This window comes from Alligator mississippiensis, chromosome 6 (assembly GCF_030867095.1).
Source record: "Alligator mississippiensis isolate rAllMis1 chromosome 6, rAllMis1, whole genome shotgun sequence".
NCBI lineage: Eukaryota > Metazoa > Chordata > Crocodylia > Alligatoridae > Alligator > Alligator mississippiensis.
Genome location: NC_081829.1, coordinates 48,145,220 through 48,165,636, shown reverse-complemented (window position 1 = coordinate 48,165,636; position 20,417 = coordinate 48,145,220). Strand labels below are relative to the sequence as shown.

The following is a 20,417-nucleotide window of genomic DNA, read 5'->3' as shown; positions in this document are numbered from 1 at the left end:
AGGCCCCATCGCCGAGCTGGGGAGGTACAGGGGGCCCCCCAGTGCACTGCCCAGCAGACCTGGAAGTAGAACGGAAGTGCTTCTGGTCCACTTCCAGATCTGCTGCCAAGTGTGCTGGGGAGCCCCCTGTGCTTCTGTGGGATGCTCCATCTGCCCCAGCATCACAGCATTCATGAGCCACCTGGTACCTTGAGGTATGTAGAAAAAACATTTACAGCTGTGTCTATGTCCGAATCGCTGAATCTTTCCGAATTGATTTAGAGGGTTCCAATTCGATTTGGAGAGATTAAAGGGTCCTCCGATTTGATTCGGATTTGGAGATTCGGCCATGCAATTGGGGTGAATCTCTGCCAAATCGAATCAGGGACCGAAGTTTTGCACAGCCCTAGTAACCAGCCAACTGACCTACTTTCTCAAGAAGAATGAGAAGGCCTCCCCTGCTGACTGCTCCTGCTTGTGCTTCCTCCAGGTCACACACATCCCCACTTACCTCAGGACTTTGATCTCCATCTCCCAGTGAACCTAGTGTAAAGCCTTCCTCACCAGGTCTACAGCTATAGAACAGTTTTTGGCACTTATGCACAGTTTGCAGTTCAGTTCTAGGCAAGAAACCACTGACTCTCAGAGCACAGGCAGTACAGTTGTCCTCTTGCTAGCCAGCTGGGCAGCAAGAGATGAAACCCAGGTACATGCATAATTAGCAGGTGTTTCATACCAAGACACTAGTAGTTAGGGCTTTTGATCAAGAATCTGGAGACTCGGCTAAGAGCTGTAGCCAGGCATTTTGGCACCCCATGCAGGCCATGTGCAGACATAGGCAGTGGAAGTTTAGCCCCCCGGCTCTCTCTGCTGAGAAAAGCCCTGCCCCATGCAGATCTGAGGGCACGTCTCCCATGTGCTCTCAGGAGGCATGCAGCAGCAGAAGCCGCCACCCCCTCCCCATGCCCCGCCCTGCCCCAGCTGGGCAGCACCTGTCCTGGCAGCAGCAGCATTAGTGCTGCTATAATCATTATTATGAACAATGACTCAGGGCGGGGCAGGTGTCCCCGGGGCTCCATCCCCTCTGACCCAGTGGTACAGCCAAGGCTGGCTTGCTTCAGCCCCCGCCCCGGGTGGTGCAGGGGCCATGGCTGGGGCTGGCATGGGGCTGGGGGGCAGTGGATTACTTAGTGGGGGGGGTGCGGCAGGCAACGACCCCAGGCATGGGGGAAAGGGCAGCCACACGGACACAGCGGGCCCTGGCCCCAGTCTTGATCTTGGACCCGGCTTGGCTCCCTCCCAATCCCTGATCAGTCCCAGCCCCAGTCCCAACCTCAACCTCAACCTCACTCCCTCCCCTCCATGGTCCTCTCCCCTCCCCCTGCCCCTTCCCCTGCAGACTTTCCCACCGGGGGACAGGGCACATGTACACTCAGCCCCCCCCCCCAATTTTTTCCTCCCTCTGCCTGTGTGTGCAGAGTACCCCCTCCATGCACTTTTACATGAATGATGTGTGCCTCCGGAGACTGGGGGCACAGTAACCACCTGCAGGCAGCAGCGGGGGTGGCACAGTGGCGGTGAGCGAGGACCACCCACAGGTGGCTGTGGTGAGGGCAGAAGCGAGGGGGTGGGGGTTGCAAGCAGTGGGCGGGGAAATAGGAAATGCAGATTCAATCCCTTTAGGAAGAGGAGGGGTGCCTAGAAATTCTTCACTTCTATTTCAAAGTAAGCACTGATTGCTGCAGTCACACAGCTGCCTAGGTGCTATTTAGGCATGGAAAATGAAAGTGAATTCTGCCTGTTAAGTACATGTAGACAAGACAGAGGAGCCAAAAAATAAAACCTGATTCTGCAAATACTTAAGGTTGACTTTAACTTGATCCATTTGAGTAGCACCACTAAGTCCCACACCTGGGATGGTGTCCAGTAGTGATGGAAAATTACTACACCGGATTGTTTGGAATACAAGTCTCAGGTATATTAGTACTAAATTGTTTGTTTAAACTTGATATCACTGCTAATTCTTCTAAAGGAGTTCAGATTGGATGCAACAGAGAAATGAATGGAAACAAAACCTTGGAGAGAAGTACAAAAATGAAATGCCACAAAGATCTGTCCAGGCCAGTCATATCCAGCTGTATATTTATTTATTTATTTTTACAGTGCCTTGCTGTATTTGGGACGTAGAGGGTTTTGGTTACTACAATCCATTGCTGTTTAGGTTAAGTTTTTACATCTTTTATACAGCATTTAAGAACACGGGAAACTAACGAATTAAGCTGACACTTTAAACTGCCTTCCATTTGTTAGGTTATTCTTTACTTGTTCTGCAACTTGGATGCGAACAAATTATAGTCTGTGACTTGGACATAGCCAAGAAACAAATATCAGCTACTCCATAGAGGTTGAGGACAGTCAGCGTTTCCTCATTCTTTTACACAAACCGCCAGGTTGAATGTGCTTTTATAGGAAAATCAGCCCCTCCTTCCCAGAGCTGTGAGTAACTTCACATAAATCCCTACAAAGTTTCAGGTTGCCCTTATGATAGACAACTTCTCCCGTCCCTTTCTGAGGGCGCCCATTAAGATCTCACGCGGTCCCTCTAGGACACTGATACGGCTTGAACGCAGACAGACCTCAGCTTGGCTCCCAGGTGCTCGGGACCTGACACAGCAGACACCGAGTGGAGAAGAACTTCGGCCTCCTTTCACGTGGGGTGCGAAAGCAGCCGGGCGGCAAGGAGGGAGTGGGTGGGTTTGCCCGGCAGTCACCTGCTCTTGGCTCGTGGGAAGGACAGCGGGAGCGAAGCGAAGCTTTTCGCTTTACCCAGAGCAGGGAGGGAGAGACTGGGCAGCCGGGGCCGCCAGACGGGCGGCGTCAAGGAAGCCCCTCGCTGGGTAGCGACAGCAGCCGGAGCCCGTGCAGGACAGCTGAGTTGTGGCGGGCTCGGAGCGGCTTCGTGCAGGAAAGCGCCGCCGCAGGTGAACTGGGGCCTTGCTCGGGTAACGGCCACGTGCGGAGAGGTGGCATAGTCCCCCAGGACCCGCCGCAGAGTAGGGGGAGCAAGCCCAGTTCCCCGCCCTGCTTCTACTGGACGGGACTGGGCGGGGCGGCCCGAGCCAGGAAACCTGCCGCGGGGGCGGGGCGGCCGCTCCACCTGCCCCAGCGCCGCGAGCAGGACAGGAGGCGGAGGCCGCGCCATGGCCTCCCGCGCGCTTGCAGCAGACTACAGCCGAGGCGCCGACCAGGTGAGCGCCCGGCCCGCGGGTCTCGGCCGCCCCGCCCTGCCCCGTGCCGCGACTCCCGGGGCCGGGGTCAAGGTTGGGGCAGCCGCACCTGGCCGCGCAGGTAGCCGGGGCAGCCGAGGCACCTGGGCGGGCCCAGGGCGCCTGGGGACGGGCATTTCGCTTGCGCGGAGCGCGGGCTTCTTCGCGTACGATGGCGGTGCCCTACTGGCCCCGGGGTGGCCCCGCTCATCCCGCGCTGTCCGGCAGCACCGCTTCGCCGCGGCTGCCTGCGCTCCGCTCCGCTCCGCTCCTCACGGCTCAGCTGCCGCCAGGCCCCTGCCTCTGCCCCTTCCCTAGCGCTAGGGGCGGGCTGGCTGCGGCCCCGGCCGGAGCGACTCTGAAGGAGAGCCTGGGGGTGGGCGGCAGCTGCCAGCGGCTCCGGGGCGGAGTTGGCTTGTTAGAAGTACCCCCTCCCTCGTGCCTTGCTTGAGGTGTGAAGACATGGGTGGGATGCGCTTTGTACATACAATACACACAGAGGTGTGCGCACAAGTGTACACACCCACACGCATACATGTGCACACACGTATGCATGCAGATGCATGTCCACACATTTTGTGTATCACGCAACATGCATATAACATGCATTGGATGTCTTCACATTTCAAGTAAAGTGTGTGTGTGTGTGTAATTTTATTCTGTAATGCATCTAGAAAAAACACATGGTACTTGGCATGGGATGATTTGATGAAAAACTGGTATTTATGTTAACTACAATAAATTCCTTGTTTTGAACACCCACAAGCCATGTTGTTTATATAAATACAAGTCGACTCCAGGAGCCCTTCCTCACCTCTTCACCTAGCTTCCAAGACCTGATTAGTTTTTTTCAAGCCTTCTTTCTTCCCTCATTTTGGTAAAACCTGCCTGTTGTATACTTGTGCACCCCTCATTAGATGAGTCTAGAGTGTCCCACTGCATCATTTCAAATGTTTTCTTCAATGTGAATAGATGCAAATTATGTGTGAGAGAAGGATAATTTGAAAACATAGTTATATTTATGCCCATTTTTATAATGGTATAAAAGTAGTCAGAAAGCCTGTTGAAATAAGCATTACCGCAGCAGCATATTAATAAACTTTTTTAGTCTTAAACGTAAGAAGATTTCACTGAACTGTTGTCTTATCAATCTTGTGCTGTCAAACATTTTGTTATCTTTTGCTGCTTGTACTTGACAAATAAGCAACTGAGACATATCCATTGTATATAAGGATTGCTATCTCCTCTCTTTTTTACACTAGTTATTCTCCATTTTTACTAGCGCTATTCAGCTTCACCCCAAGTAGGAAAGGTGGGAGCTAAAGTGTAGACAATGTGTTGATTGTTGCCACCATGCCCTGTAAGATGTGGGTATTGATTATCTGATTGCTAAAACACAGGCAGTATTACTCTGGCTCTTGCTGGTGCATTTGCCCTTCTGGAAGACAAATAATGTTGCAAATGCAACTTAAATGAGAGTTGTTACAATGATGGTTTTACATCCTATTTGGAACCCTTTTCTTCCCATTACTGCCTACATCCTCTTTTCTTACACAAATACTACAGTTTTATTGTAAGTTTGCATGCAGCTGACAGTTTTCTAGAAAAAAGTTAAGCTTTCACTGTTTCTCTAACAAATCCTGTCTGTCATACTGAAATTGAGTCTGTCTGAAGTTTCCCTAAAGTGTTACAGTTATCAGTTGTTTTACCTGCTAGGCTTCATTTCCTTAGGGTAGGAGAGAGACTTTAACACCTAAACATTGGATATTTTAACATTCAGTGCTCTTTGACCATCTGAACAAAAGTTTTCCACTAAAAAAAACTTAAAAAAAAAGGAATTGAGAAGATATGATAAATTTGAGTTTTGGGCTACATGCCCAGAATTTTAGAAGCCTCTCTGCACTAAAACCGAAACTGAGATTAAAGTTATAATTAATCAAGGGTGAATAAACTTTATCCTCTCTTTCTTTATTCATATTGCAAAGAGACAATCTTAATTAATAAATTGTCTCTGTTTTTTTAATAGCGCTTTGGTAATAATTGCAACTTTTTAACCTCTTGTTTTTCATTAGTAGTTTCATCTTAGGATACATTATACTCCCTTTATATTTCTGAATTTTCCCTCTATTCTTAAATAGTTACATATTTTTAAATAAAACGTGAAATAGTTTTCAGCTTGTGATGGTCAAAGAGTTAAAGCAAAAGCCTTGAACCTACAGTTAGATTCTCAAAGCTCCATTTCAGTAAGATACTTATCGATGTGCCTGACTTTTCATCAGGACAGTTGTTCACACACTTGATACTAGACATCTGTGTTGCTGAATAAGAAGCCCCATTGCATGAAGCTGATTCAAGACAGTGATCTATATCTGGGATTAGCAATGTTTTTTGCCACAGTGCCAAAAACACCCTAACTTCAGCTCATGCCTTGACTTGGTATGCCAGGGGCAGATGGCAGGGGAGTCGTGAGGGGCCCAACACTCATTGCTCGTGGTGGGTGCACAAGTGCTTCTGGGCAGGCTGTGGAGGAAGGGCTAGGGTTGCGCATCCCCAGCCCCTTCCTTGCTATGTGCCCCAAGGTGCAGGTGCAGCTGCCATGGACCACAGAGCCTGGGCTGCTTGCAGCAGGCAGTGGGCAAACTTTGAACAGTTGCACAGGGGTCTGGAGCCCCAGCCTGACTTTGTGGCTGGTGAAGGCTGCATGCATACCTCATGGTGGGGAAGGGGCCAGGGCAGTGCAGCCTGAGGCATGCATGTATCTACTACCAGCAAAAAGCTGGGAGGTGTCTCCGCAGACCTTGGTGCAGTGGTTTGCTGCCTCCTGGCCACCTGCCATAGCCTCCCCAGGCTCTGAGCTAGCTTCTGCCCCCCATCACAGAGTCTGGGCTGGGAAAGCTGGTGGTAGGAAGGCTGCAAACAGCTGAACCAAGGTCTGTGGAGCCCTGGCTTGTTGCTGGTGGTGGCTGCATAGGATGGTGGGGGAGGAGCTAGGGTTGCATTTCTCCATCATGTGCCCTGAGACATGCATGCAGCCCCTGCCATGGTGGAGTGGGGCTGGGGCTCTGCATCCCAGTGCAGCTGCTCCTGGCTGCCTGGCATAGCCAGCCCCAGGCTCTGGGCAGCTGCTGCCTGCTATGGAGCCCGGGGTTGCTTGCAGCAGGGCTTGTAGCCTCCCAGCCATCTGCAGCAAATAGCCTGGGCTCCTTGGTCAGTGGTAACTGCTGAGAGCCTAGGTCAGCTGCGGCATGCCATGCTCTGGCATGTGTGTTGTGAGGGTTGCTGACCCGTGATTTATATTATGATTAGCTGTGGGCCAGATGAGTGGTATCCAGTCTATGAACTGGACTGGAGCTAGCATGCTCAGATCAGGCCCCATGTGCACCAGGATCGGGCCCTGCACCACTTCCACCCAGTCCTGTACACCAAGATTGAATCCTGGAGCCCTGCTCTGCCTCCATCTGGTTCTGCAAGCAGGGGTTGGGCTCTAGGGTCCTATACCACACCATCCAACACGACGTATCAGGCCCCACACTCATCTGTGTCCTGATCTAGTGTACTGGGCCACAGCCTGCAAGGCTTCCCATGGACCAGGTGTCATAGTGCTGCGAGTTGGATCTGACCCTTGAGCTGAGCACCCCTGTTCTATATGCATGACCAGTCCTGAAAATAGTATACTGCTTGGATTTTTTAATGCATGATATATAGAAATTGCTGAACTTCTCAGGTAATCCTGATATAGGCAGCTTCAAAAAGTGCAAAATGATTAAGAATCAAGCTATTTTTGACAAAACCGTATAGTTTTAGGGCACAGCTGAACATTTTAGGCTTCAAAGGAACTGCATGCAGCCACCTGATTCTGAGGCAAACCTATGCCTAGTCTCTGGCATCTGCCTCTGATTCCACATGTCTGAGTTCTTTTAAAGCAGGGGTGTCTGTGGGGTTGGTCTGTGGGCTAGATGGGGGCACAGACTAGTCCTGCCCATAAAATCTAGTGAACAGGGTCAGTCCAGAGTGGGCACCCTGTGCATTATAGGCTCTAGACCGGCTCTGGGCACTGTGCTTAGTCTGTGCGCAGGCTCTAGCCCTGTGCACTGCATGTAGTGCACAACACACCGGCTTCACATGCCACATGCAGTGTGCAGGGTTGGGTCTGGCACATGCTGTATGGCCAGTCTAAGACCCACAGGCAATGCTGCCTGCTGTATGTCATTCTAATGTCTTTGTAATTTATAATTAATTTGGCCACCACTATAATTGATATGTGTCTTTCCATTTCTGTGTGCCTTTCACTGCTAATCTGCCTTCTTCCAAGAGAGATCTCCAGGTTCAAACATTTTGCATATTCACATTGGCTAATACTAGAAAAGTGGTAAATTTTGAGTGATGGTCGGTGTTTTTAGAGTTTCCTGGTTCACCGTCTCTTGAATCCACTCTGTATAGAGTTAGTTTTGTCAAGTGCACTACTTGGGTCATCTTGATTTCAAAGCAGCGTTGTACCCTATACATGCCACATGGTTGTTATCTACGCAAGAAGAATTTCTTGGATCAGGTTATTCATGTGTAGATCAATTTATTTACATCCTTTCTTGCTCATATATAAATTGTTATGATAATAGTGATAGCTGTTTGCTTGAGTCCTGAAGTTATTTACTTAACAATAAATATGTTTCTTGTATGTTACTGGTAAGTGTATCTCCTTGGAACTGTTTTACAGTATTTTCCTAGGTCAAAAATCTATTTACTCAAATCCAAGACAAAGGTTTCTTCCTTAATCAGCACATGTGAAAAAATCATTCCCTATTATTAGGTGCTGGCCTGGGGCAAGTGGTAACTCAGCTGAAGCTGCAGCAGAGCTGCCATATGCTTCGGGTTGAGGTAGCTTGAGCAATGGGAGAGGGGCCCCTGCTCGTGGCAGGGGAAGTGTGCAGGAAACATTGGTGGTGAGAGATACACAGTGTAGGGGAGACTATACTGCCTGTCCTCCTCCAGCCTCTGCCCCGCCCTGCTGCTTACCTTCACCTCTGGCCCTGACCTGGTTGCTGCCACCCCTTCTACCTGGCTGGGCTGGGGCGGGGGTCGCTAACTGCCCAGGAGCTGTTGTAGGATGTAAGTGGTGGAGGGAGTAAGGGGTGAGGAGGGAGCACTGGAGGGAGGGGGGGGAGACAGGCAGCAGGGGAATAGGCACAGGCACAGTTGGGCTGAAAAATGGGGATCACATGACAGGAGGGAGACAGGTGGTGGGAGAGTCAGGGGGGAGACAGGCATGGGGATCAAAGGGCAGGGGTCTGGCCCCTTGCCCCCACTGCTACTCTCCCTGCCACAGTGGTGGGTGGGATGAATTGAAGATGACCCTCCATTAACGAGATTCTTTCACAGCATGTGAAAGATTTCATAGCCTGCTAATAAATATAAGTAACCTTGTATTGCTGTGTGGTGTATATTTGAGTTTTTAACAGTCACAGTTAGGGTAAATTTGGTTGTTCCCTATTTAGTTATAAAACAGTTGCTTTAACAGGATCTCTTTTTGGAAAAAAGTGCATCTCGCAGAAATAACTGTAGGAATACAGTACTTTTGTTTCTTGTGTGATACATTTGATGGTGGTGTTTTGAGTATTCAGAAACATCATTTCCAAGTACTGTTAGAAGGTCAGTGTTCACAAGGGAATGAATTATGTTTTTAAGTCAGAACCTGTAGTGCATTCTATCTTAGGTACTGATACCTGGACACTTGGTAGCACATAGGTGGTTTGTAGATTGTCTGACGCATGTAGGAGGTTCTACCACTAATTTTAGAAACAGTTAGAAATTAACTTAAATCCTTTGATGTTTTAAACAAGTAATTATATTATTTGTATTGTTGATATGTTGAATATACAGGCAAATATGAACCAAAGAGCTACAATTCTATCAATAGTTTTATTGATATGAAGTAAAACAATAAAGTTACATTTCTATAATTATCAGAACCCTGGGAAAATGGAAGTTTTACAGTTACAAATATCTGCTCATATATTCTATAGATGGGAATGCATGACTTGGTTGTAGAAAAATGCTCCATAGAGTGTTCTACCACAGACGTCTTCTCTTGTTGTTTTCTGTCCTTTGACTAATTTAGCCTTTTTCCTCCCATCTCCTCCCCCAGATTCTGTTAGGACTGTTCTAAATGTTTTCTTTTCCACTTCAGCTCATTGCTGTGAAGTTGTTTTTGCATCCTGTTCTGTGGTATTCTCAGCCCTGGGGACAGAGCTGAAAAATCATTGGTTGACTCTTGCTGTTTTTTTGGTTGTAGCCATGTTGGTCTAAGGACATAGGTAGGCAAGGTTCTTTGAGTAGATGTGATATCTTTTATTAGACCAACTGAGTAGTTGGAAGAACATTCTCAGCAAGCTTTTGGATGCAGTCACTCTTCTTCAGGCATAGGGAGTCTCTGCTGGTCTCAGAGTCCCTATGCCTGAAGAAGGGTGACTGGGCCTGAAAGCTTATTAAGAACTTTTTTCCGGCTACTCAGTTGGTCTAATAAAAGATATCATATCTAGTCAATGAACCTTGCTTGGCTGACTCTTGTAACCCACTAGTAAAGCATCATATCATGCTTGTGACTATCCATCAGAGGCCTAGATTACTGTTATATTTCATGTGAACTGTGGTAATTTGTGATATACAGCATATTTCATACAAAACTGTTTGCAGTTGGTGCTTCCAGTTTTTGGGTTGTATTTGTGGCAAAAAGAGGCATCTTTTGATTCTGAGAAAAACTCAGTCCTGTAATTATTGATGAAGCAGAATTCATTTTGCTCTTAATATGAGTTTGCTTGAATGACTGGATTTGGCCTAATGACACCTTTTTAGGCTTGTGGTTGTAATGTTTAGTTTTCTAAATCACTGCTTCCAGAACAGTTATAGAGTGCTATGGGACTGGGGACACAGAACCTGAAATGATGGAAAATAATTATGCAATTTTTATGCTTGTCATAATGCCTACTAGTAAATACCTAAAAATTTAAAAAAATAATTTTGAAAATTTTGTTTTGAAAATTAACTTTAAATGAAATTTTAAAATCTTGAATTGGACCTAATTGAAGTCAGGCATTCAGTTTTGTGGTTTCCCTCTTTTTAAATTAGAAAAATTGGAAAATGGTACTAAAAATTCCTATTTTGGGGCTGCTACAATTTGATAATATTAAAAAAATCTCTCTCTCTCTCCTTTCATGTAGCAGTGCTATATTCCAGAAGGTCCCAAATTGTCCCCCAGACTCTGTCTAGTCCAGTGGTTTTCAAACTTTTTAGACTCAAGGTACCCCTCAGAAAATGCCACCTCTTAGTTTTCATTCATTTTCAGACTATGGAAAAATAATAGAACAATTCTTAGGTTGCAAAGAAAGATTGCAACAAGTCAGAATGTTTTTAATGCTATGGATATAGTGTTAGAGATCTCTGGCTTTTAGAGATCTTGAGTTGTGTATGTATTTATGTGGCATCTGATGGCACCCTGAAAAAAAATGTACAGCACCACGGGATGTCACAACACCCTGGTTGAGAATGAGTGGTCTAGTTGAATGCTTGATGGTACTTCCTGCTTGCATATATTACATTGCATAAAAATATGAATACTGTACAGTACTTTGGATATTTTTTACTATTATTTTGCATTTATGCAAATATAGTAGTTGTTGCAGGACTGAGTTATGATTGCAAATGGAGAGACATTGTTATGTGAAATAAAAAGGGAGAGAAAGTATCACCTAAGAAAATGTTACTAGTCCTATGTGATATACAGTATGTACAGGAAGAGTTTGAGCTGCCAGTCTCTCTCTTTCACAAATTTAACTTGTTAAGTAACAAATGAAACATTTAAAGATGCAGCTAATTCAGACCTGGTGCACGGAGCTGGGAGATTTGTTGGCATTAAAGGTGGTCAGAAGGGTTCACCTGTGCCATGGCAACCACCAGCTGACTCTGGATCTGAGCTGGGTGGTTTTGGCCTGTCTCTTGAGAAGGTTGCCAACTGCTGCCCTAAGGTATACATAGTGTTTGTTTCCTACTGCAGTGATGCTAACATGCTGTCCATCTCGTGTATCAATTTCCATAACAAAATCACGTGGCCTCATTGTGGGCTAGATAGTTGCATTTCCACTCTGATACCTGCCACAAGTAATTCAGCTAGCTACTCTAGCTAAATACTTGCAATTTCTTCTATGAATCCATTTAAAATTTAAATTCTTATTAATCTCTTACAGAGATCAAGGTACCATCCTTCCTATAATCTCCTTTTATGTTTAGTAGTTTCTAACAAATGCAGAAACAATTTTCCTTCCATATACTTCTTGAGAATACACTGCCTCCCTGACTCTTTAGATCAGTGTCTCTTAAAGGGAGACATTATTCACGGTTTCCATATACTATCTGATACTTGCAGCAAGATTTGTATTTGTATGTGTGTTACAGATTTTTTTTCTGGCTCTGGTTTATAACATTTTTTTGGTCACAGGAAGCGAGTATACCGGAGTGGGCAATTATTTCAGGTGGAGGGCCGCTGACTGAGTTTTGGCAAACCATTGAGGGCTGCATGACAGGCAGCCAGGGGTAGATAACTATTAATTTTCTAAATTTTTTAGGGGCCACACGGGCCAGATAGAATGGCCTGGCGGGCTGCATCTTGCCGACCCCTGATTACAAACAGTAGCATTTAGTAACAACATTTTTTTACACCCTACTTGTGCTATTCCTAAACTGTTTTAAGCACTTGCTTTAGTTTTTTTTAGGACTTCTAAACAACTTTTAGTGATGCCTCCTTTTAGCGTAAGGTATTAAGATAATATGTTGAGATTACAATAGACTTGTTCATTTCTTATCATGGCCAATATTTTACCTAGATTTTAAAAAAATATATTTGTTAGGAGACTTTAAAGGTTTTCAAGTCAACGATTTCAATGTATTTTTCTTGTTAGAAACAGAAATATGCAAAAATTCTTGTGGGTGGTATGTTTTCTTGGGCCATCTGTATGGTTGGGGTAGACGGACATTTGTAGCCAACACCTAACTTGGGATCCTTAAAATTCTGGTTTATTAGGCAGATTGAAGCACTGTAATGAAGTTAAATCATAAACCTTGGGGCTGGTCCCTCCCCCCTCCCCCCCCCCCCACACAGTAGCAAGCTACAAGAGTCGGGTATACCTATCCTACAAGTGCTGGAGTCTGTTGTTGAGGCTTCTTTCAGCGTGGTGTTATCTTCCAGAAGGGGGTCACCGGCTGGTCCTTCTGGCTGGACAGGTCAGATGCTGGTCAAGTTGGAGATCAAGAAGGCGCCACTGAGGGTCTCTTTTCACTGCTTTTTATCTGTCCTTGGCAGACTTTGGTGACTCCCCAGTTTTCAGGTTTGCCCAATCCAGGGGTCGTTGACCCTCATGGGACTTCCCTCCTCGGTGGCTACTGGATGGCATCTGTCAGCCCCAGGGGTCGTTTGCATGTATGTGCAGGTTTGGGAGTCCATTAATGAATTTTGAATAGGGCTCTGGGAGCAGTTGATCTGGAGATATTCAGCCCAAAAGTTGGTCCCCAGCATTGATTAACTCAGGCCAGGGCTTCTAGCCCTTGATCAGTGACGTTTAGAGATTTCCAGGTTGTTACATTGTCTTCTATTGAGTTCTTCCCTTGGTTGATCTGCAGTTTCCTTAGGTATTAATTGCTGCCTGCTACTGTGTTACACATTCAATTACTGATTCACTCGCTCTTTCAGGGGCCAGCCTGATACAGGGAAGGGCAGTTTGATTCCTGCCCTTGTTAACATTGTTACAATGTATAACTTACTTATGAAACTAAACTAAACTAACTATTCTCCAACTATTTGGGTTGGTCTAATAAAAGATATCAAATTCACCCAAGGAACACATTTAGTTGAAAGTTGAAAGGTGAGGAGTATAAAATATAAGCTATAAAAGTAATGCCATGGCACACAAATAGATAAAAATACCAAAATACAAGGGGAGATACAAAATGCACACACACAAATTTCAAAACACAATTCCTCATCTTAAAGTGAAAGAAAGAGGAAGGAAGAAAAGGTAGAAGAGGAAAAACATGTCCAAGGAAGGGAGAGCAACTGCAGGCAAGAGGAAAAGGGGCTTTCTGCTACACAGGCAAGTTTTTGGCAAGCCTGCAAAGGCAAGGGAAAAGGCACTTCAAAACAGACTCAGACAAACTTTCATATCCTAACAATGTGGTAGGTCCAATAATACAGGGGTGTCAAATTCATTTGGCCCCATGGGGCAGGGTGTGGTTCATTGGGCTGGTCTGTGGACTGGATCAGGACTGATCCCTTATGTTATGTGCAGCACCAATGATGCCAGGTCCAGCCTCCCATGCTGCATACAGCACATGCTGTCCCCACTTCAGGGCTCATACTACATATGGAGCTCGGGCTGGACGTGACACTGCGTACATCACAGGGGGTTAGAATTATAGAAAATTAGGGCTGGAAGGGACCTCAGGAGATCATCTTTTTAGTCCAACCCCCTGCTCAAAGTAGGACCATCCCCAACTATATCATCCCAGCCAAAGCTTTGTCTAGCCAGATCTTAAAAACCTTTGAGGATGGAGATTCCACCACCTCTCTGGGTAACCTGTTACAGTGTTCTTAATCTTTTCCTATTTTAAAAGGCACATGCATAAAACTGGCATTAATCAGCTAAATCTTAACAAAAACATGTGTGTTTGTGCTAGTTCTAGGGTGATGTTGTTGCCACAGTGGTCTGGAAAATATGCAAATGGCAAGAATTCTTGTTCGTTGGTTGGTGTGGGTTGGTTCAGGGTGCTGGGTCCAGCCTACGTGCTGCATGCATGGGCAGGGCTGGCGAGCATCCCATGCAGCACACGGGACCAGTCCAGAGACCCACAAGCAGACTTGTTTGGTTCCACTGGCTGGATCTGGTACATGGGACACATGTTTGACACCCTTGCAATAAAAGCTATCACCCCCAAGAATTCTTGGCTTTTGCTTATTTTCTGGACCATCATGGCAGCAACATCACCTCAGGATGAGCACACACACACATACATATTTTAGCTGAGACTTAGTTGATTAATGCCAGTTCTAGGCAGGTGTCTTTTAAAATAAGAAAAGATTAAGAATAGTTCCTTAACAAATTTTAAAGCTCAAGCAAAGACTGCTGCTTCCCTGCCCCCTGGGGTAAACCTATTTTATCTATTCATTCCAGTCATCTCTGTTGTGAAAAGTGGGAAAATTGAAACCAGCATAAATCATTATGGTAAAATGATGGCTGCAGGAAATCAACAATTTTTTTGTCATTTTAATGCTGGCAGGAGCAAAATGTCATCCTTGCACTGTCTATATATGTCTACATTTTATACAGCTAATGAGAAACTACTCGGGATATGTGGACAGCTGTCATTTTGTTTGGAAAGTAGTGTAGGTATCAGTTGGCTCTGATGGATGATACAAATGTAGCTGTTAAACCTGACATGATAGAAGAGGAAAGATTTTTGGAATATAGACATACAGGACAATATCTGTGATCTTCCTAAAGGGATCCCCAGACCCATGTGCTTGTTTGCTTTTTTCCTTTACTTTTCCCTCATTTTTGTTTTTCTCCTCTGCACTTCTAGAGGTTCTTGTTCTTTCCCCCTTCATTTAAAATGTGCAGATTTTGTTTCTACTGTCACACATTTCTTCATCTCTGTCTTTATCTGCTATTTATCTCCTTCCCCTCCTCCATCCTCCCCTTATTACATTTTTCTTTCAGGGTGCGTTCACTGAGTTACCAGGATGATTCCTTGTGCAATTTAGAGATCACTGTGAGGGCACAATTTCCTGAGAACACCTGCATAGCTTTAGGGTCTACTTTAAAGGAAACTGCACTGTGTAGTTGTAAGCGTGAAGAATATTTTATCATGCTGAAGAATGGACGTAGCATACTTACGATGTTGTAGATTAGTTTTGGCCTTCTATTTTTTTTGCTGACCTACGACCCCCCCCAAAAAGGAAGTTATTGAAAACAGTGCATTTTATTGCATACCACAAGCCCCAGAATATAATATGCATCTTGTTTTAAAAAGGCAGAATGAAGACTTTTTTTTTCCAGAATTATGGCTGGATATTGTAGAGACGGAGCTTAATTTTCAGCTGACTTACCCTCCCTTTCCTGCCTACTTAAAGCTGAAACCCTAGCTGCTGCTGAAGACTGGTCTGTATGGGTGAATCTATGATTTTGAAAAGAGTTTTCAGGACTGAAATGAGAGAAAGCAGGAGTAACTAGCGCTAGTAGATGGCAACATTCCCTAAGAAAGGTTATTTTGATTTTAGTGGAACATCGAAGCCATTGAAAAGGAGACAAAATCATTAACACTTGTGGAGTGAAAACAAAGGTCAGTTGATTCCCTGAGCTGCCCAAATAGTAATACCATGGCTGCTGCACTGTGGAGTTGGAATCAAAGTGGAGTTCTCTCCCAGGCAGAAAATCAGCTTCCCAATTTAAGGCAGGTACAGGGGACAAGGTGTATGGAAAAATGTAGTAGTTTGAGATGAAAGTAAAATATTTGTTCTTTATTCAGTGAAATCAATTTTATTTGTTTTTTTTTCATGCAGGAAGGAGTTAGACAGCTTTAACATCCCTTTCCTTATATTATAAGACATTTTAACGTTTGAATATGAGCAATGGCATCTGCTGGCTTTTGCTGGTCTCCAAAATACCGTGTGTGTCAGTTAACATGTATGAACCATGTGAGTGTGCCAAGTTAATTGGTTTGTTTAATGGGCACAAAGCATCAGCCCCTCTAGTATATAATGTAGCAAGAAACCCTTTTATGTGCCCTCCCTCCCCCCCAACCCCCCCCCCCAAATGTGAAGCTCCTCCATATGGCAAAAGCCCGTCTTTTAGTATTTGCCCCCTTTTGGGGATGCTTTTTCTTTTCTACCTTTTCTTCCTTCCTCTCCCTTTTTCTTTTATTCTGTCATTATTATTTTTATGTAAGGTGTATTTGTAGTGAAAATAGAGCTTGTAGATGCTTTTACAAATGTACTTTAAGTTTTAAAGTAAGTTGTACCGTGTAACAATGTTAGCAGGAGCAGGAATCTCTGTATGGAGCAGGTCCCTGAATGAATCGTGGTTGATTGTGTAACACAGTAGCTAGTTTGGATAAGCATGTTAATGAGCGGCGATTAACACCTACAAAATCAGAGACCAAGGAGAGGAAAGAATCAATAAAGAGCCAGGAATTCCCAGAAACTTCATTGTTAAAGGTATGGAAGTCCCCATTTGAACTAATCAATGCTGGAAACAGATCCTTGGGGCTGAAATACCCCCTGATCAACCACTTCCAGAGCTCTATTCATCATGGCAGTGAATCAATCAAAATTCATCAATGTACTCCTGAGACTGTATGTGCATGCAGACGGGACCCCTGGGGCTGACAGGTGCCATCTAGCAGCTACCAAGAGGGACATCCCTCGAGGTCAAGAACCCCTGGATTGGGTAAGCCCGAGAACTGGGGAGTCATCAAAGTCTGCCAGAGGGATAAAAGGCAGCAAAGAATGACCCCCAATGGCACCCTCTTTGACCTGACCAGCACCCTGCCTGTTCAGCCAGAAGGACCAGCCGGCAACCCCCTTCTGCAGCAACATTGCACTGAAAGAAGCTTCGACTGGCTATCGACGGCAGACTCCAGCTCTTGGGGATAGGTATATCTTGACACCAGTGCTTAGTGTTCAGAGCTAGTGTGTGTGTGTGTGTGTGTGTGTGTGTGTTTGAGGGGATCAGCACCACAGTTTATGGTCTGACTTTTGCATCCATCCAATAAACTAGAATTTTATGATGATCCTGTGAGTTGGTCCTTTGTAGCCAACAGTATAATTAAATTTATGACTGGTCTGGCTGAAGAAGGTAAAAGTACAGATGTTTACCTAATTGCAGTTAGAACAGGGTTGTCCTGAATCACTGAAAAAACATTGCCTTCCCTCCCTCCCCTTTGTTCATTACACCTGTATTCTGGAGTGTCAAGTTTGCATTACTGTGAAGTCCAAAGAGCAGAGTATACTACTTGTTTACATGAGTTTTGTATCTCTTGTGCAGCGATTTATTAGGGCTGCTGCAGCTGATTTGTTTTATATGGGAGGAAAGAAAAAAATGTCTGGACTTTTGCAAAGCAGGTTAGATCAACTTTGGGGCCTGTTAACCTTGATGTCCTCTCTAAATTTTATCTTTGGGGTATAAGGAAATAGTAAATACTTAACATAAAGTAGTTAGTTGCCATTCAGTTCTAAGAATTAATATTTTATTCAAATAAAGTAACCAATTTGTAGTGAAGACTCATCGAGTTACAACATTTAGCAAGTAATCATATGCCATGTTTTGGGGAGATATTAACTTGGCACAATCAGAAATATTAGTAATGACTTTTATCATGAACTTTACTTAGTAAAAAGCTCTAGAGAGTCATAAGCTTTAGAATACATATTTCAAAACATGCTTATGTTCTAAGCATAGAAGTGACTTCTGTGCTTTTCTATACAGGATGGATTTGAGATTTAGGCAGGTTTGATATGACTGTTAATTTCTCTCCCTTCTCAACTGTGTGCTTTTATGAAAGGAGATCTGAATTGCCTTTCCATGTAGTTAGCTTTTCCACATGAAAAATTTAAATTAAGACATGGCATAGATTTCTTTGTCCTGTGTTTGTCTGTTCCTAACGGCCCATTCTTCAGTCCAAACACTTCAGAAACACTGAGGTAGAGAAATTGCAAAACAAATCAGAGTATTGCAGCAGGAGGTCCTTGACACTAGGAAGGTGGTAGGATAAAGAAATAAGAGTTTCTTAAAAGGTGTGTTTAAGTACACTAGTAAACAACAATATTACAGTATACCTATTTACAAATTGTCTTAGTACTTGGGGATTTTGGTCCACATCCTCAAATTTAGGTACCAAACTCAGATTGATTTCAAATCAGTGGAGCAAAACTCCAACTCTGGCTTGTGTGTGTTTGTGGGACCCAAACATGTGTTGCTCTTCATGACAAAGATGATGTATGTGGCAGAGGTGGCAACTTGACTCTTATTTTGGGAGTCCCAGTTAGCTACAAAATTGTCTGTCAATTGTGTCTTTTACAATGCTTTGTGTATTGAGTCTTGGCTAATTTTGCCATTAATTTTGCTGTCTTTAATATATGTCTTACAGACAGCTAATAAGTTAAACTGTATACATCATTCCTTCTTTTTGTAAGAATCACTCATTTATTCTTCCTCCTTTCCCTTTTGCTAACTATTTTTAAATTCACTAAATTACTCTCAGTCCTGATGTTTTCTTTAATATTTACTTGTTAAGCACTTGATTGTTAACAATATAAATTATGATGTTGACTTTCTTCTTCTTTTTAAAGAATAAGAGCCCTTTCTGCTCCTGTTCACTTTCTTCAACTGTTTTGGTTGTTTCCATGATCTTTGTAAAACTAGTTTTCCGCTCTATCTTGTTATTGATTTGTCTTGGTCTTATTCTTCAAACAAATATGTACATAGCTTTATTTATGTGAATAAAGATATCCATACATTTTTCATAGATTACCAAATTAGAAGAAGACAATTTTGGTCAATTGGTTTTTCTTTTTTGTAGGATGAGATGGGATATTTAAGACATTAGGTTCCTTTGTGATGTGGGTATTTGGGTTTTTTGTTTTTTGTTTTTTCACTGAAAACATCTTGGAGATTTTAAACCTCTACCCTCTCAGGTTTTAGAGGTAGAAATATAAATACACTTAGATAAATATTGCAATTGCTAAAGGTGAATGTATTTTTTTTAGTAAAATTTCAGACCCTTCCTTGTTAGCTTTCTGTTTGAAAGGTGACTTTCAGGAAGACTTTAATTTTTTGAGAAAATGTAAAAATAGTAATTTAAAAATTACTTAATTTTATTATGCAGACAAGTCTGATGAAACATGACTGCCTTTGGCAAGTGATTTCTTCGAGGGGTCTTGTGGTTATAGTACTGAGAACAGATAGTGTGTAGTCTAATGCTCTAACTAGTTGAATTGTGAATTAGAATTGTTAAATAATAAGCACACACATGAATCTGTGTACAGTTTATCAATTCAGAATGCTTTCTCTGTGTAGCTATATTGCTTTTAATAGATGCTTTCATTGGGTTTCATTGGGGTCTCATTATTGGTATAGGTCAAAAGGGGAAGGTTTTTAACATTCCTTCTGCCTCTACTACAATAGCACTGTGAATATTATCTTTCAAATTTTGGGGTGCAGATAGTTATGATTTCATAGACATTAGGGGCTGGAAGAGACCTCATGAGATCATTGGGTCCAGCCCCCTCGCCATAGGCAGGAAGTCAGCTGGGATCTAGTGACCCCAGCAAGAAATACATCCACCTGTTTTTTGAAAGAGTTCAGAGTAGGTGCTTGCACCACCTCTGGGGGGAGTTTGTTCCAGACCCTGGACACTCGCACCGTAAAGAACTTTTTTCTTATGTCTAGTCTAAATCGGCCTTCTTGGAGGTTATGGCTGTTAGACCTCGTTGTCCCTTGGGGAGCTCTGGTGAACAGCTGTTCTCTCAGTTCCTGATGCACCCCTCTTATGTAATTGTAGGCTGCCACCTAGTCCCCACCTGAGCCTTCTCTTCTCCAGACTGAAGAGTCCCAAGTCTCTCAGCCTCTCCTCATACAGCCTTCCCTCCAGGCCTTGGATCATACAAGTGGCTCTCCTCTGGACTCTCTCAAGCTTCTCCACATCCTTCCTGAAGTGGGGGGGGGCTAATACTGGATGTGGTACTCCAGCTGTGGTCTCGGGGCTGAGGAAAGTGGGAGGATGACTTCCCTGGTTTTCTTTGAGATGCATCGGTGGATGCACGCCAGAGTTTGGTTTGCTTTGCCAGCCACAGCATCGCATTGGTAGCTCATATTCATCTTGTGATCAATCAAGATCCCCAAGTCCCTTTCAGTCGTGGTGCTAGCAAGCGTAGCACTGTTGAGCCTGTAAGTAAGTTGAGGGTTCTTCCTACTGTCGTGGAAAAAACACGCTGTAGAACTTGGAATCAGGTCACGTAGAAACTTTATTTCAATAGCTATCGCAGAGAGACCCTTACAGGAAGATTTCTGCTGTGGCCTCTCTGCCTTACATCAAGGGCAATTAACCTTTTATAGATTCAAGACAAAGGGTTTC

General features: G+C 44.2%; 1 protein-coding gene across 1 annotated transcript in view; it reads left to right on the top strand.

The window, feature by feature from the left end:
• Positions 1–2,914: 2,914 nt before the first annotated feature.
• Positions 2,915–20,417, top strand: part of ANK3 (ankyrin 3) — a 731,099-nt gene continuing 713,596 nt past the window's right edge. The window contains exon 1 of the mRNA XM_059729849.1: positions 2,915–3,227. Coding sequence (XP_059585832.1) covers positions 3,180–3,227 — 48 coding nt within the window. The 5' untranslated portion in view covers positions 2,915–3,179. The remainder of the gene's footprint in view (positions 3,228–20,417) is intronic.